Genomic DNA, 16,644 nt, shown 5'->3' on the forward strand with positions numbered 1-16,644 from the left:
CATTTATTTGTTTGCTCGGGAGTTCACAGAAGTGTTGATTGCATTTGCTACTGGAAGCTAATTAACAAACATTGCGGTTTATTATACTCGGTCGAGTGGCAAGCCAACGTCCTCTCTTAATTGCTAACTGGCTTAATACAACAAGCTTGGGCAGGGACGTTCCAACACTTAGAATCTTGACTGTTGGCTATATTCTATGAGATGGCTGTTAGCTTTCTGGTCGAGTTCCAACTCAACGAAAAGCTCAAGTCATTTTATCATTTTTTTTAAATTAGCTGCATAGAAGTTTTTACTATTTTTCTTGGGTACTTTTTCGCAAAATACTCGGTCGAGTGGCAAGCCAACGTCCTCTCCTAATTGCTAACTGACTTAATACAACAAGCTTTGGGATTTGGCACTTTCAAAATCTTGACCTTCGGATATTCTGTAAGATGGCTATTAGCTTTCTGGTCAAGTTTTAACTCTACGAAAAACAGTTATTTAAGGGCACAAATTGGAGACATAAAAGTTTTTTTACGATTTTTCTTGGGTATTATTTAGCAGATTCTCATTTTGCCAATATGACTCTCCGTGTTACAGTCCTTTTCGCAATTACAAGGAAACTGATTTAAATATTGATTAATGATTCAAGCTGTTGCTTAAAGAATTACAACGAAACCAAGCACATAAAAATGTATTGCCATGAAGACAGAAACAAAACAATGCGAAACATGCACAAGAATGAAACATGCGTCATAATAAAAAAGAAACGTAACAAGTGAACGATGACGTCACAGAAGAAAGCATGTGACGCCACAATTGAACAAAAAATGTATTTGGTTTTGACATACAAGTGCTATAATGACCATTGGTTTGAAACGCGAGATTTTGGTTTTATCATATACCTCTCTTGTGCCTACTAGCGAGCAAATAAATGTGGAAACGTTAACGCTAGGTGACGGTAAACTTGCATATTTTGCCCACAAAACAAAGGACTGGGGGGCAAAAATTTATTGCTAGCTCTGCAAGTCGGTTGCGGGTGAGGGAGTTCCCCTATTGTCCTCAAAGTCAGCGAAATTTGAAATCACCAATAATGGGGAGGGGAGGCTGTCCTCCACGTGTCCTCTCGCCATGCTCCTCATCTCCACAGGGGAGAACGTTCTCGGAGGATGACTCAACTTCACCACCTCCCTGTCATCATCCTCATCACTTCCTCTCGCCTCCAACTCTTTGATGTGAGATACTGGTGGGTAAAATGAAGACGGTTTCATGGTTTCCTTGGCAACCAGCATCTGAGGTTCTACATTGACGGAATCCTGAGATGAAGAAGATGACGTCGGCTCCATGGAGACAGTGTCGAGCGATAAAATAAGGCTGTCGCTGTCCCTGCTAACTGTGTCGGGTTGCTCCTCGAGCTCGTGGAAGGGTGGCGAGGAATTTCCTCTGCGGAAAAAGTTTCTCCAAAATCTCGGGCTTCTGTTTGGACTAAACCGAGCAAGGAAGCGATTTATCATTGTCCTGGATGCAGGAGTTTCATCCTCCATCACAATGTCCTCCCTGTTGTCACGTGCATGAGGAGGAGGCAATCCCGCGGGATGAGGATCAATTACATCATTATAGGCTGGAGGATTCGGGTGGACACAGTTCGGGATGTCTTCCACCAACTCATCAGTGCAGGGAGCCTCTACCATCACTGGTCTGATCCTGCGCTTCTTCGGAAGAGGAGGAGCTTGTTCCTCCTGCGACGATGACGCCGCCGTGCTGGCTGACGCAGCAGCTGTGACGTCGGCGCTTGATGACGTGGCGATGGGTTCTTGAGTTCGGTGTGTGGCGCCGCTAGTGGATGGTTCGTCGCCTGGAGGAGCGGGAGGTAGAGGGATGTTGGGAGGAGCAGGCATCACTCGGTCTTCCTGAGCATTCGGCTGTAGAAGATCAAATAACATAGAGTTTAAGTTCGTTTTAGTCCCTTAACCTTACAGGATTTCATTTCGAATGAGTCGTGAAGCAGGCCGAGCGTTTTTTTGTTGTTGTTGATATTAGTAACAGTTCTGAACCAATCGGTCCTGGAGTTAAACATACAGTGCACTGCTTCAGACATCCATCTTTTCAACATGGTGTAGTTTGAAGACATTACAAGCACTCCTATTTGCCAAACAATGTAACTATATTAATGCCATGTATTACTAAGTGCAAACAGTATACTCATTTATCACATGTGCAAATTTGAAGAACTTCGACTCGTTTTTCAAGCCCAAAACAATAAAACGGTGAAAAAGACACGGAAAATGAAATGCGTATACTTCATAGGAGAAACCAATAAACATGTAAACATAACAACGAAGGTATCCTCACCTCGAGAGCGTCTTGTGATGTCACAGATTGTTGTCGGCTTGTATCTGGTCTTGCCCGGCGCAGTTGGGGGTCGCGATGTCGGTTCCGTCTCCGGTTCCGTCTCTCCCTCCGGCGCCTGGAACTAGAACTGCGCCGGAGCGAAGAATCGGGACTATCGCTATCTACTCCGTCCACTGTCATCGAGTACGAGGGCGGGGCTTCGCGCAGGAGAAGTTGCTGTTGATGAGACGTGATTGGTTAGAAATTGACTTGATTGACGTGAAGACCTCCTTAAGGTTCGGTGCAGTGGTTGGTAAAATGTTTGTGGCGGAATATTCGAGTGCAAATCTGATTTTATGTTTTGGGGACGTGGTGACAAAATGTGGGCGTGTCGACAACACTAGGACGTCAATTTAATCTTATTTGCTGCGAAAATCGGTCTTTCAAATTCGGTTTTTTATTCAACTTTTTTGTACTGTTTAACTATGAAGTGTGAAATTTTATGAGAGCAGTTTTGCCACAAGCCTGTACAGTTTGATAACCACCAGACTAGCACATTTTTGAAGTATCAGAGTTGCATTTTCTTTTGTCTACAATGCATAAACCTTTCAGGGGCCAAAGCCATCATAAAATTTTAAATAGGGGTCGGAAAAATTTTAAACGCTGCGGGCTAGTTCACTTGTGAGAGTAATAGTGGTAATGACTTCGCATGCCAACATTTTTGTGAGTAATAGTGGTTTGTGCAAGCCGATCTCAGTAGTTAACAGAAAGCAGAGTGTTTTGTGCGTTTAGGCTGGGTTTTATAAGTATTACATGGCAACAAACTGTAAACAAGCAACTTAAATACTAAAAGTGCTTTTACATAAAACTCACAAACGCTCAACGAAACATCACCTAGTGTGCTTACTACTTTACATTCACTTACCCTTGCTATTCGTCCAAGAGGTGTTGGTACAACCTGGCGACTTCGTCTATGACGTGAAGCACTTCTTAACGTGTAAAGTTTGCACGAACAGCCCAGTGCTACGGCGAGTAAAAGGCCGCAAATGAGAGAACCAATGATAGCTGCTGTAATCACCTGACGACTTGCTGTGTCTGTGATGAAACAATTGAGATTGTTTTCGCACACTTTAGTGTGGGCAACATTATAACATCATAAACTTGCTTCTTATATTTATGCTTATCATTAGTAATAAGCGCGAAACTAAATGTTTGGCTCAAAAGACTCGACCCGATATATTTAAACAAATTGTTGTTTGGAAAGCAAGTGAACTCGTTCATGCCAATTTACAACAGTGGTTCCCAAACTTTTTTTAGACGAATATTGTCAATGCACATTTTTGGTGATTGGCGACCCGTGGAAATACCTAATTAGTGTTTTGGTGGCATTTTCATTTCTAAAACGTGGATTTCGGCAAACGGTATTTGCCTATTTGACCCAAAGTCCCGATTCGACCCAATCTTTAAAGAGAGTTTGATAAATTATATCAGCCAGAAAACTTGTCACGTTCTAACAAAAACAACACAACGAAATTGTTGTGAAATTAATGACACACAGCGGCTCAAAGCCGTTTGAAAAATGACACAAATTTAAAAAGTTACAAAACAGGCGACCTATACTTTGGGAAACACCGCTTACACGACTTTTAACAATGTATCAACTGCAATAAAAAACAAACTAGTTTGTATAAGACGTGGTTCGTAAAACTAGCGATAAAGTATTGACTTACATGAGCATCCTATCTCGTCGGAGCCATCTGAACAATCAGGAGTTCCATCACATTCCCACTGCTCGTAAATACATTTCCTCTCGCTTTGACAAAGAAACGCACCAGGTGCACATTTAGCTGCAAAAAGAACAGAATTGTGTGAATATAGTAAAGGCTAATTGTCAATTTGTAGCCATACTTTTACTGTGGTAAATCATGTGATAAAATAATCATTTTAATGGTAATTTTCAAATGTTTTTGGTATAAACAAGCCACAAATTACGGTGAATTTGCCATTTAACTATTTTTGCTCTTCTTAAGCCAGAAATGTTAAAGAGTTTAAGCAGTATGGCTTTTTGACATGCTTTAAATGTAATGAACGTATATGCCGTTTATATAGAAAAGATAATTGTCAAACACTGGACAAAATTTCATTCATTTTGATTGATTTAAAAGAGTAATTTTTTTTACATTTTCGTTTCTCGTTATCAGTATCGCATCGTTGGTACTTTCCGCTACAAACATCCGTTACATTCAGTTTTCACAACAACACAGCATGATTTATGTCAATGACGTAACAATTCCGTTACAAGAAACAAGAAATTGTTGAATCACACAGACGCTTGTTACATCATAGATCACCCATTGTCTCAACAACATTACAGCATCGCCAATTTTGTGAATTTTTATAACAGTGGACACCTACTGAACTGGATATATTTATAACTTATTTTATATGACACAATGTACCAATAATGGCAGAAGCGATTGTTAAAACATTTGAAACGAGTTTTTAATGTGCGCAAGCTTTTTAACAATTAGGTGTACAAAGCAAGCCACTAAAAATTGCAAAAAAAACAAAAGACTTGAACCTAAAACTCCAGACTACTACGATTTAATCTTTCGCTATTTAAGATGTAATAGGAAAACGCTAGTTTTAATAATTTTGTGCGTTTTGACAACATCCCAAAGACTTTATGAACGTTTGTAACAATGCAAAACCGATATTTAAAAAGTTCAACTTCTGCTTGACATAACAGCACACATTTCACATAAACTTTATATCCAGCCCATATGACATGTCTTCAATATTCTGACCAACATTATGACGTAACGTGATGACGCGCCCAGGCCTTCTTTCAGCAAATGCGTCATAATTGCCTTTGTCGTCACAGCACAAGCATCCTTTGTTCGAAACAATACTTGGTTCTACTACGCTTCAATTGGTAGAACTGGTAATGGATTTTTAAGCCACTTACTGCAATCATTTTCATCCACATTATTAGGACAGTCGGTTTTTCCATCACAATACCGATTTGCCGAGTAACAGTGCCAGCTTTCTGCCCCACACCAGAACAAATCATTGGAGCATGTACTTGCTGGAAATAAAAAGGTCATGTTTGAAAATGTGATATTTATTTTAATGTATTTTAAACTTCTCCAAGACAACATAAACCTTTTTAGGCTGGTTAAAATGACCCCAAAACTACAGTTTCGGATGAAAGAAAAAAAATATCTAAAAATGAAGTGAGAAATCCTAAGAAACAAAACAAACAAATAACATCGTTTGTATCTTTTTTCGTGTTTATACTTCAAACGCATTTTGTATGTATGGGAATTCGCATTATTATTTTTGGACATTTTTCAAGCTGTAAACATTCAACTGCATGTTACTTACTACATCCCATTTCATCGTATCCTGTTGCACAATCTCTGTTCCCATCGCAGTGCTGTCTTTCCAAGTAACATGTGTTTTGATCTCCACATGAATATGAACCAGGCAGACAGTATCCTGAAATACACATTCTGGTTTATATTTACTTCTGCATGGATTAAAAACTCTTGTTACCCCATAAAGTTACCCAAATAATAAAAATTCGATACAAAACTATATGTTGTAAACAACATAAAACTATATGCTCTGAAATTGAATTTACAATTTTAGATGAAAAAATTAAATCAGTACGTAATTTAAAATTAGGTAAGTCTATTTAAACTTTACAATTACAAAATCAGATATGAAAGTATTAAATGAAAAAGTTTTTTAGAAGCACTTTTTTAGTTTTAAGAAATAAAAATAATAGTTTTATATGTGTTCTTTCATAAGTAACACATGTTAGGGCCCTTGAAATGTGGTATATTTTTACAAGTGGCAAGTGCATAAGTTTAAGTGGACAATTATAGCCTGGGGCATTACAGATCTTTAAATAGCACCTTCTGTACACATTTATGCAAATTACATAGACCAAGAAAATTACCCAACTAAACATGTTCTCTATCAAATCCCTACATAGTAAGCTATTAAATTAATGCACCAAAAATTTTAAAAAAGCTCTATAAAAGTTTAAAGCAAGCTAACAATTCAAATTTTGCGCCCAATTTAACACCACAATAAAACATTGAAGAAACTGCCACAAAGCAAAGGGCTGCAATTAAGAAATTTTAATTCTATTTAATGGCAAAACAATTTTGATAGAAGTAACACAAAAAATATCTTTTTACACCGATCAACCAAACACTACTTGATTTTCGAAAATATTCAATTAAGCATCACAAACGATTCACCTTTCGCTTTTACTGTTGCATTAACTTTGTCTACTAGTGAAAGAATTTTTCATTAAGAAAGAATCATAGAAATTTACATTTACCGACTAAAAGCATCAACATTTTCCACAATGTTCAATTCAACAAATACAAAGTATTGCTGACTAAAAGTAATTGCTGAATTTACCTTTCGCTTTCACAGTTGCGTTAAATCCTCTCGCTGGTGAAAGATTGTTCCTGTACCTTACAAGCATATGAGGACCAGATGCAGTGGCTAAAACTTCACCTGTGTTCGTAATTTCATTGCAACTGTCATTCCTAAAACAAATTAAGGATCTTTATGTTGACTCCAAGTTTGGCATAATGCACCATTCGATTGCACTAACATGTCTGCAATTTTTAATTGGCTTTTGTTGTTTAATTACCAATTACAGTACACGCTTAACCTAATGGCATAGAAGGGTTTATTACTTAACATGTATAACTTAATACCTAGAAAAGTTGACTCGCTAAGAATGGAAAATATTTTCCAGTAACGAAATCAGTCAATAAATGGGACATCGAAACGTTGGCATATTAAAATAAAAACTGCAGGAAGAGCTAAAAATTTTGTTGATACGTTATGCCTGGTAGCAACAGTGTATTCAGTCAATAAATATCGTAGAATAGTTGAAATAGTTGGGTTTAACTTTATACACCTTCACAAAAACCTTACTTCAAACCAATTCATACATACCATATCAATGGGCTATCTGTGCTCGTGCCGTCGTAAACATATATACGACCGCCGCTATAAAAGTCACATTCATTTAGAATGAACTGTAAAGGGATATGGCTTGATTCTTGTGTCAAAGAGATATTCCAAACACAGTCTGGGACAATATTTGATTCGGGATAACCAACGCTGGTGACAAATGTGTAGGACTGGATGTGACGCTGAACGAGACACTGGTCCTCTGCAACAAAAGTAAATTGTTTTAGAACCACTAAAGACATACATTACCTTGGTAACATGCTGCATTACAATTAGTTGCAGTAGATACACAAAATATACAGTGTTCGTCATTGGAGCTAAATAAATTTTTGAGCTTAGATAATAAACTCTCACTAGGCAAACAGAATGGCTATAGCAGGCACCGTTGAGTATAATGGTTAGGTTTTTCATTTGTGTTGCATGCACAGAGCATATGAAGTCTTAAAGTATATTTTATTGTGGCATAACTGGGTGTGTAACTTCCCTCTTTTATTGATAAATGCCACATAACATAATAATATAGAAGCTTTCTAAGGATAATATGTTTTCTCTTATGCTTAATGTAGGTCATTTATGTTGAATTTAAGCAAATTTAAAAGCTCCACAACATAAACAAATCAATCAATAGCACATACCAACAGTGTAATCCATTTTAAATGAAGGCAATACTCCGTTATATCCATTATTAGCATACAGGGTTATTTCAATGTAATCCCTCTTCATTGTTAAAGTTTGAGGTTGAACCGATCCACACCACATTCTCTTCACAGCTGGATAAACACCTACAAACCAATTTCTATGAGCAAAAGTATAGTAATACTGTACTGCACTGCAATACCACTGCCACCCCTCATTATTGTTAGGTAGTATGACATTAAATGTACATGTAATAACAGTTTTTTTGAATTGGTTTAACAAAAATCCATTGATACAGCGGAATAAATGCTGTAACAAACAAAAAATTTTAAATATTTTAAAACATTGATTGCCAGTTGTTTAATATCACCTGAAATGTAACCACACATCACATAAATACAGAGAAATCGGGCCAATTACATATTTTATTTATTACCACGAGAATCTTAAAACCCAACTAAAGCAACTTGTTAAAAACCCATTGCCTGATTAATCATACAATCTGGTTAATTGCCTAAAAAAAGTTTGGCTAAGTGGTTATGCAAAAACAGATCCTTGTAGTAGTAGAAAAATAATAGTCGCTTAATCAGAGGTGTTTTAACTTTAATATATATTAGCTCATACCTTCTTTTGAATAGTACGGATCGCTTTTGATGAGCAGATAGTTGTTGTAACATTTCTGTTTGATGTGTATTTCTGTCAAACTGAAAACAATATATTTCTTATAACTGCAGAGCCTTTTTATCTTACTCAGACTCCATGTTACAGACTCATATTGTTTTTTTCTATACTTTTTTTTCTTTTTTCTTTTTATCCATCTAACGCAGATTTGTTCCCACGTTTTGGTCAAGAAAGAATGATTCAAACTTTTTCAAATATACACACATTATAGATATTGGTCTAAAGATGGTCCATGTGAATTTTGACCCCGTTGGATTCCTTGGTTCACCCACAGCCCCCCAAAACGTGAAATTTTTAATTTACAAATTGGATTCTTGTTACGAAAGAGGAAAAAACCTTCAAACTTTTATTCGAATGAAAAAAGATGCTATTACATCTTTACCTCAGAGTAACATATTCTGGAGCAGGCAAATGTAAAGCCCAGCACTTTGTTACTGTTGATGTGTTTGACTTGAAATCAATAGTTCCATGTCTTTCAAGAGAAACACACCCTAAGGAGAAATAAACAAAAGTTGAAAATTGTTTACAGGCATGTTACTTTCAAAATCATTTGCAAAAAGTGACTACAGTGACTTTTAAAACATTTTTAGAGAAGTTTTGAAACATGTTACTGGAAAATACAGCATAACAGTTGTGTTTGGTAAATATCTTCAATTTAAGTACTTTGTGATGACAATTTTACAGAACACTAGTAGCATTTTGACAAATAATAATTCATAGTTTCATACCATCTCTTGTTCCGGACACCGGATTTTCATAATTGTATTGAACGTTTGGAAATGATAAGGCAGACTGTTCTTTAATCACTGCACAAAAACATGAACAGCATTAAAAGACATAAATTTGTATCTGTTACCCCCAGCCATAATATTACACATAAGGTTTACAATTTAAATTGATAACACAGTAAAAAATCGTTGTTACATTTAATGTATACCAGGTAACTTACCAATTGAAACCAGGAAAAACAATATTTCTTGACTAAAATACATTCCAATACCCGAGATTTCTAAACAGGCTGAACTTTTCCAATCTTTCAGTATCTTTTCCAACAGAACTTGTTTTTTTACCAACAAAACCAAGGCCCTAACATGGCTGGTCTATTTCATTTTCATTACATATACTCCTAAAGCAAAAACGTTAAAAAAACAAAAACAAATGAGAAAATATAATCGCTATAAAGCTTTGAATTAAAACTAACAAAATATTACGACACGGAAAAATCTCACTTTCTCAGTTCACCCAAACAATCGAAACCCGAAATTTGATGTTTCATAACGGTTCACTCCGATACGCCCAAACAATGGCCACCAGATTTGTGTACGAGTGAGTTTATTGCTAATCAGCTGACAAATGCGGTGCTTACCCGTAGCCTCGACGCAGACACATTTCAACAAATTTCGTCAAATAAAGTGATTGCCGATATTACTGGTCCTTTAACGCGAGTTTGAGAATAAATTACTGCCATCAGAGAAGATTTTTAGCCGAAAAAAAATGTAAAGTTTATCTCGTGCAGTTCGGCAAATTGCTTCAAATAAATTACACGGTCTATTCGTGTACACTTAACGACTTGTAGCTGAAACCTTATCTTGATTCAACAATTTGCACACAGCAAGTCACTACTGTTTGTATAACGGAAGTTTCAAACAACGTTTTATCGGGTTATACACAGGCTGGCGGCTAGCATTTATTCTTCCCTCAACTGAGTCACAAAGTTGAACGCCGAACTTTTATTTTACTTTTTCTTTCTAACTCCGTTTTGAGTGGGCTAGACTGATTAAACGTAAGTTCTAAAAAGTAAAAACACGGAAAATGAACCAAAATCATTTTTGGCAAGAACTTCGAAGTCACAAACGTTTACATGATAGCCTAAATGGAAAAAAATATGAGACAATACGAAACTAGCGCCTAACCTAACAAATTTCTTCAGCAAAATTTCCCAATTTTGTAAAAGAAACATCACACTTTAAGATGTGCAATTGGGGATGTAGGTTACAGATTTGTGTGTCGGAAACAAAAAATCTTCAATTTGCAGAAAAAGCACATCTATGCACCTTACGTGAAATAAAAGAATGACAGCAATGACAAAAATGCCGCCAGAAAATAAAAGTCATGGCAGCGAATCTTTCAAATACAAAGTCCACTTGTTTGAGCAAAACTGAAATCTTGATCATTGTGCTTTAGCTTTGGCAATATTTTAGTTCTCCACAGCCAGGTTCAAAAAACATCACTTTCACGACTTGGATCTCCCCGAACGACGTTTACGCTGCGATGACGTCATGCTTACGTCAGAGGGTTGTTTGTCTTTGCAGTCGGTGCAGCGGTTGGCGTTCTTGCAACACGGGGAGGGCGTCTCCTCAAGACAGACTCGACACTGAAATAGAACAAATGCATTAAATTACGTTGTAGCAGGCCAGGCCAATTAAAGCCGGTCTCCCAAGCATTCCCATATGGCAAGGCATATGCTTGAAAAATCTAGAAACTTCGTTCATCATGGCTTAATTTAAGTTGAGTGTATTTCGCTGGGTTAAAGATATTGTGGCAGCACTATTATGATACAATTGCCACATTCATCACAAATGGCTGAGCGTTTTTAAGCTTGCAGTACAAAGCGGATAATTTAACTCACCCAGTTCCGCATTTTTGCTTCCCGTAATTCCTCTTCATGTTTTTCCTTTAGTTCCTTAATCTTGTCCTCGTATTCCGCAACAACTTGTGAACGTACCTCGTCAAGTTCGTGTTCCGACTGTGAAACCAACACGAGGGAGAGATTAAACGAAACAACAATTGCAAATTTGCATTAAAACAGGCAGCTCGATGGTGGACTCATTGTCTGAGCATAACGCATTCAGGCCTTTCGCACCCACCGATGATAAAAATAAAACAAACAAACAAAAGCAAGTCCATTCGCGGCAACGATTACGACTGTTCGTAGCACTTCCAGATTCAAATACGCGTTTTCAACGAAAAAACATTACGACAAAAACAACTGATTAAAAAAACGCATGAAACCAACCTTGATCGCAGCAGCTCTCATCATTTTGCTTTTGTCCAAGCGATTTGACTCAATTACATAATCTTTGAATCTCATTAGAATAGCTTCGTACCGAGCCTTGCAGCCGCAGTTGTTTTGTTTCAGTTCCGACAGAATTGTTTGTTCTTCGCTGTCAAAACTCCTTCTTACCGAAATCTGGTTGATAGAAATTAAGAAATGAATAATGTGTTAGGAAAGATGTATTGTAAATGCAGTTCAACGCAGCCTTAAAAAATTATGAGTTTTTCAAAAGTCTTCATTCACCAAGCAGCAGTCTGGGTGAATCTGGCTTATTTTTACGTTGTAGTAGAAATGTAACTCCGGTAGAGAATCAGTATGCCATAAAACTGATTTTGCAATTACCCAGAATCATCTGTGCAAGTTTTGCAACACCAACAGACTTAAATTAATTGCACAACAAACAAACAGTATTTTTTGAGCAAAATGTGTCATAAATATATTTTAACAAATCTCACCGGTTTTGAAATAACAGTCACTTCTTCTAACTTGATTCTTTTTGCCGGTGGTGAGTTACTCTGTAAGCAAAAAAAAAATGATTTGCAAAAAGTTCAGTCATAGTATGTGCACAAATACAGTTTAAGTTATTAAACTTTAAGTAATCAGTCTTGTTGACTTTTATGGTCATGCAACTAAACTTGTTTATTGTATAATGTGTTAACTACCTAAACTTTGAACAAAATTGAAAATGCACCTTATCTTTTGTTTCCGATGGAATTTCAGTAGGTAGGTGATTATTTTCATCGACTATTTCTGAATCTGCACATGAAGCCAATTTTAACAAAGTTAACCAAAATACATATTCAATATTCATGTAAAAACAAAAACAAGAGAAGGTATATTAGGCATTTAACACAATGAAAAACAATTTTCCAGAAAACGCAACAAAAAATTCAACAACTAGTAACATTTTAGCATTTATACCAAAGGTGGGCAACCTTTTTGCATGCGCGGGCCAAAAAGTAGTGTTATATTGTGTCGGCGGGCCGCAACGATGGTCATGCAATAACATAGCAGTGTAAGCAAAGTCAAACACAATGATTTTGTCTTTGTACATAACAATGCCTCTTCTTAGTAATAAACTAAAAACTATCAGGTTTAATGTAACAAATCTTTGGTATAAACTGGGCTTTAACACACACATTCCGTTCAGCCGATCAAAATAAAACATGTGTCGCGGGCCGCTCAAAAGTTGTTCGCGGGCCGCATCCGGCCCGCAGGCCGTAGGTTGCCCACCCCTGATTTATACCAACCAAGAATAAAAAAGTAATACTATAGTTCACATGCTTTGTCACGAACTACCAAAGAATATATAACAGCAAAAAAATACACAAGTTACTCTTACCATCAAGGATGTCACTTTTGGCTTCATTTTCTTCATCATCCACAACAACACTTCCATTAACATCTGCTTCTGCCTACAAAAACCAAAAGCAATGTTACAGAAAACACCTAAGTTGTAGATATGTCTGATTTCTTACTGTGGTTTTAACTGGAGTCGAATGATTGCTTGTCGGTGACGATCGGTTGACTTTTTCCTGTTTAATATTAGCACAAGTTTCATTTTTTTGGTTTTTGTTGACTATTAGGTAGTGATGGGACGATACCAGGTTTTGAAGCGAGTACCGATACCGAGTAAGAGAACCACATGTAATATACCTTCGATACCGAGTACTTAAGTGTAGTGTTGTACTTAGTTATATACCACTGGCTAATTTATCTGTCATGGTCGGGGTACAGGCTTGCACACACACATGCCGAAAAATATAATCACCACGTGATAGCGAAAAAATATACGTAACCCGGTAGAACTTTTTCCCGATTTTGTGCTGTCCGAAGCAAGTATTGGCAAAAAGTTGCCCGTATTCTTATGGTGTTAATCGGCCTTCGGTACTCGTACATTGGTATCGAAAATTGAGACAAAATATTTCGATACCGAGTAACGACACCACCGAAATCGCTCGATACCGAGTACCGGGTACTCGTCCCATGACTACTATTAAGGAATATAATGGTTTAGACACCAATAGGTTACAGAAAAAGACACAGCACAACAATTGAACTATGGGACATCAGTTCCATTAAACAGTGTGTAGTATATTATATATTCACAAGGCACTGAAGACTCACTATCAGTGGATAATAACAAAATATAAATATGCCACTGGTATGTTGGCAATGATTGCTTAGATACAAACTTAATGGCTTTACATACCATAGCTGCCAAGAGCTTAGCATTTTTTCCTATTCCATAAGGCGAGTCGGACAAGATGATTTTCGATGCTTCGTCTTTGCCTAGTGCCTGAAAAAACATAATGAATTAAAGCACAGAAAATTCAGAGAGGTTTTTCAGACAATTATAACTTACACATTCACATTGTCTGATGTATTCTTTCATTTCATCGCATGCCTGTTTCCAATGTTGTTTGCGCTTCACCTTAAGCGTTGCCGGACTAACCGAGATGTTCCGAACAGCCTCTATCGTTATCCATGCCCTAAAATTTGGTGCAGTCTTACATACAATGCTACTAATGCTATTTTTTAGCATATTTTTGCATCAATGTGTGTCTCCGAGAGGTTTTTAAGTTTCATGTGCTTCACAGATCAACTAATGAATAGCATGATGAAAGATTTATTTTGGTTATCTGCAAGAAAATCAAGTCAGACCTGGGGTGGTGACGCCCGAAAAATCTTACATCGATTCGTTCATCTTCAACTCGAATCACTTTAGCTGGCCAAAAGTCAAAACCCTTCTGCTTTGCCCAGACAACCTGGTGTGGTGGATCCTGTTGTAAATAAAATATGTTTTATTGTGAACATAACTAGGCACTATATGTTGATTTAAACTTACACAAGGCTTGCAGAACCAGTCCTTCATAGGTTTAGTGTTTGACAAGTAGAAACAGTTTCTGCAAAGCTTAAGTTCTTGCAGTTCATGCTCACAATCCTAAAATACAACATAATAACGGCTTTAAATGACCAAAAGTTTTAAAAAAAAAAAATTTTGTTAAATTGTAACCTGCCTCTACAAACTGCTGTGCAAGGTTAGTCAGGGAGTGATCAGCACCAAGAGCAACTGCATAGTTGTGGTGAATAAGCAAAGCTTTGGCTAAAAACTCTTCGTTGCTTCGGAAAACACAATTGTGACAATCCTGGAAAATTGATATAGTATTGAGAAATCCTGGAAAATTGATCTAGTATTGAGAAACTTTGATGCCAACACAACTTTACTAATTGAGAGCAGATTGTTTAGTTGTAAATGGGTAAAAACAATATGAAACCATTTGAAGACGCTCCAGGTCACAATGTGTGTGTACAAAAAAGTTGTAGTAAGGATGTTCCTCTTCATCTGGCTTTTTGGCCAGCTCAGTCCACTAAACAAATACAATAGTATTATTAAAGCTTTTGACACACAACTCATAATGTACTTACATAATCTTTCTGTTGTGTAACAACAAAGTAAAGGCTTTTCCCAAGAGCCAATCTCTCTTGTTCATTGGCCTGTTTTTCATTTGCCTGGTTATAAAAAATGGTAAATTTAATTCATATCTGACAGACAACAAATAAAGGCATGTTTTTTGTGAGGGAGTAAACTAATAAAGCAACTACAGCAATTGGCCGTTTGTAATTAGAAAAATGGAACTTGTCAGGTTGCACAACATGCATTGAGATAAAATAAACTCAGTGTTTATGCAATAGGTAATTTTTTACACACAAACAAATGTAAGAAAACTAACAAAACATATATATACCTTGCACCAGACACATTTAAAGTTGTGCAGATTTTTCGGTTTGTCGAGGCAGAGTTTGTGGTAAACTCGGAAGCATGTTGAGCAGCTGATGACTTTTCCAGGTTTGTGACATTCAAAGCAATACCAGTCATGAGATTCTTCACTAATCCTCTCCAACAACTATATTATAAAACACAAAAACTTAACCAGCGTTAAGTAAAAAGTTAACGCTTAGTTCAACGCTGTTGAAAAAAATTTTTGCCAACAATAGTGACTGGTTTTTGCAACAAGCAAGGTCTTTTTACACTTACTTAAGGGAGTATGTTTAAGTAGTACCCGTTCCAAAATGCCAATTGGTTCAAACATTTATTAAACACCCACTTACAGCTTCTTTATCTGGAATCCAATAACCCTCCTGTTCAATGCCAGCTTTTGACCCCTTGCAGCCCACAGTCACTGTTTCGACGATCAGGGAGTCTGTTACCACTTGGTGGAGATACTGCAAACATTCCTTTGGGGGGCAGTTAAACTCTCGTTCCATGTACCTGCATGAAAACATGTGAGTTCAGTCATTTCTTCTTTCTGGCAATACAAAATAAACCCAACACCAGTCCTAAATTTTGGTGCATGGCGTTTTCGTTCAAACAATTACTTGCAACCTCTCTAATCTTTAAAGTCTAATTGCAAAGTGCATAATTCTTATCGGCAAAAACAAATTTCTGATCAAAATTCTTTAACCATTCTTCTTTTTGGACAATCACATAAAAAACATCACAAAACGTGACACATAATCAAAAAACAGTTTTGGAAATGTCATGATTAAAAATATGCCAATACAATTCACGACTTTGACTCTCTAGAGAGAAAAGACGTTGGGAATTAACAGCAAGCAGTTTAAACATCTTGATATGTTTATGTCAAATTATGTTGTAGAATCAAATTGCAATTCGGTTTTGATTTTTAATTGCTTACCGTACAACTCGATGCAAATTGGCAATCTGTCTTTGCTTTCGAATAGTTTCAATAGTTTGGTACAATTGAAAAACAATTGCAGGATCCGAAGATCTACGGACAATCTCCTCAATAGTCATCGTAAATATATTGCAGTTTTTTTTCCAAACAAGCAATTGTTTCCTGACAAGAAAATTCCCAAACACGGAACCAAACAAAAACAAACAACACGCTGGTTTTATTTTTGTTTCGCTGTAGCGAATAGGCGCGAAAATT

General features: G+C 36.8%; 2 protein-coding genes across 2 annotated transcripts; both read right to left on the reverse strand.

Moving 5' to 3' along the window:
• Positions 1-657: 657 nt before the first annotated feature.
• Positions 658-9,786, reverse strand: LOC145226585 (uncharacterized). Its single transcript, XM_080092299.1, has 13 exons — positions 9,584-9,786; positions 9,363-9,440; positions 9,017-9,125; positions 8,578-8,657; positions 7,953-8,099; positions 7,300-7,519; positions 6,751-6,881; positions 5,698-5,811; positions 5,279-5,398; positions 4,041-4,157; positions 3,236-3,405; positions 2,332-2,547; positions 658-1,901 (listed from the first exon to the last, which is right to left on the reverse strand). Exons 1-13 carry the CDS (start codon positions 9,624-9,626, stop codon positions 996-998), a joined length of 2,451 nt encoding a protein of 816 aa, XP_079948425.1. The 5' UTR covers positions 9,627-9,786; the 3' UTR covers positions 658-995.
• Positions 9,787-10,349: 563 nt separating this feature from the next.
• On the reverse strand, positions 10,350-16,626 carry LOC145226601 (zinc finger MYND domain-containing protein 11-like). Its single transcript, XM_080092300.1, has 17 exons — positions 16,390-16,626; positions 15,803-15,962; positions 15,439-15,597; positions 15,119-15,202; positions 14,968-15,060; positions 14,710-14,838; positions 14,538-14,633; positions 14,354-14,472; positions 14,055-14,181; positions 13,902-13,988; positions 13,168-13,224; positions 13,032-13,104; positions 12,381-12,445; positions 12,145-12,204; positions 11,651-11,824; positions 11,264-11,380; positions 10,350-11,008 (listed from the first exon to the last, which is right to left on the reverse strand). The coding sequence occupies exons 1-17, from the start codon at positions 16,506-16,508 to the stop codon at positions 10,868-10,870; spliced, it is 1,860 nt and encodes a 619-aa protein (XP_079948426.1). The 5' UTR covers positions 16,509-16,626; the 3' UTR covers positions 10,350-10,867.
• Positions 16,627-16,644: the final 18 nt, after the last annotated feature.

The sequence above is a fragment of the Phallusia mammillata genome, chromosome 1 (assembly GCF_965637545.1).
Source record: "Phallusia mammillata chromosome 1, kaPhaMamm4.hap1.1, whole genome shotgun sequence".
NCBI classification, from domain to species: domain Eukaryota; kingdom Metazoa; phylum Chordata; class Ascidiacea; order Phlebobranchia; family Ascidiidae; genus Phallusia; species Phallusia mammillata.